At 63.2% G+C, this 1,141-nt stretch overlaps 1 protein-coding gene across 1 annotated transcript in view; it reads left to right on the top strand.

Annotated features, from left to right (window-relative positions):
• Positions 1-512: 512 nt before the first annotated feature.
• The window catches only part of MNEG_14184 (hypothetical protein), a gene marked incomplete at both ends in the record, with an annotated part of 1,655 nt that continues 1,026 nt past the window's right edge, over positions 513-1,141 (top strand). Inside the window, one exon of the mRNA XM_014037345.1 lies at positions 513-614. Within this exon, the coding sequence (XP_013892799.1) occupies positions 513-614 (102 nt within the window). The remainder of the gene's footprint in view (positions 615-1,141) is intronic.

Below are 1,141 nucleotides of genomic sequence, written 5' to 3'. Positions count from 1 at the left end.
CCTTCAAGTACACGTACGAAAAGGTGGGGGGCCAGGGCTCGGGGTCGGGGCTCAAAGTAGTGACACTGGGGATGGGGTCGGGGGGATACATCGTGTGGGTGTTGCAGGAATGAGGTTTGTACCTGGAAAAGCGGCATGCGGGGGCTTGGTTGTGGGCTTTTTTTGGGGGGGGGGGATATACAAGATCGAGGGTGAATGGAATGCAAGCCCACCCATGGGGAGGCAAGATGGGGGTCCAGCGCTGGGGTAGCAGCCCGGGATGGCGCCTGTAGACGCGCGCGCCGCCTGCCGTCTCAGGCACCCATGCGTGCAGGGAGCACGCAGGGGAGCCTACCTCAAAGCGCCCCCTCGTCAACCCCAACCAACCCCCAACCACGCCCTAACCAACCTCAAACCAACCCCCAACCAGCCCCATCCACCTCAACCGCCCGCCCACACACGTCAATCACCCCATGACCAGCCCCATAATCACCCCCCCAAAAAAACCAACCCCCACCCCCCAGGAGATTGTCATGTACGCGTACTTCAAGCGCCTGGACTACTTCTCAACAGAGTGCGTCTACGCGCCCTTTGCGGCGCGCGGCTTCGCCCGGGACCTGGTCAAAGACCTGGAGGTGCGGCAGAGGGGTGGGGGGTGTTGTAATACCAGGGCATCTTTGTTGTGGGGTTCTGTCTGGGTGTGCGACGTGGGCAGTTTGAAAGGCTTGTAGGCTTGCGCAGAAGGGGTCCTCAAGGGGTGATTTTTTTGTTGGAGAGTGTGCGGGGGGAACGAGAGTGTGGGGAGAGGGTACCATAGGACTTGAGGGAGGGTGCCTGGGGCCTGGTCAAGGACCCGGAGGTGGGGCGGGGGGCAGGATGAGGGCGACGTCATCCTGGGGCGTCTTTATGGGTTAAAGCAGGGTGGGGGTGCGTTTTGGGTGCGCGCAGCAGCCGGTTTTGCAAGGCTCGGAGGCTTCGGCAGGTGGGTGGTTGTGTGGGGTCCACTAGGTGTGCTCTATTCGGTGAAGCGCGTGTGCGGGGAACGAGCGCGTTGCGGGAGGGAGGGTGCAAAGTGGCCAGAGGGAGGGTGCCAGGGACCTGGTCAAGGACCCGGAGGTGGGGCGGGTTTCGATTGGGGGGGGGGGCGCGGCGAGAGACGGGG

The sequence above is a fragment of the Monoraphidium neglectum genome (genome assembly GCF_000611645.1).
Source record: "Monoraphidium neglectum strain SAG 48.87 unplaced genomic scaffold scaffold04312, whole genome shotgun sequence".
In the NCBI taxonomy this organism is placed as follows: Eukaryota; Viridiplantae; Chlorophyta; class Chlorophyceae; order Sphaeropleales; family Selenastraceae; genus Monoraphidium; species Monoraphidium neglectum.
The sequence above is the reverse complement of the archived record's forward strand: the minus strand, read 5'-3'. Positions and strand labels throughout refer to the sequence as shown.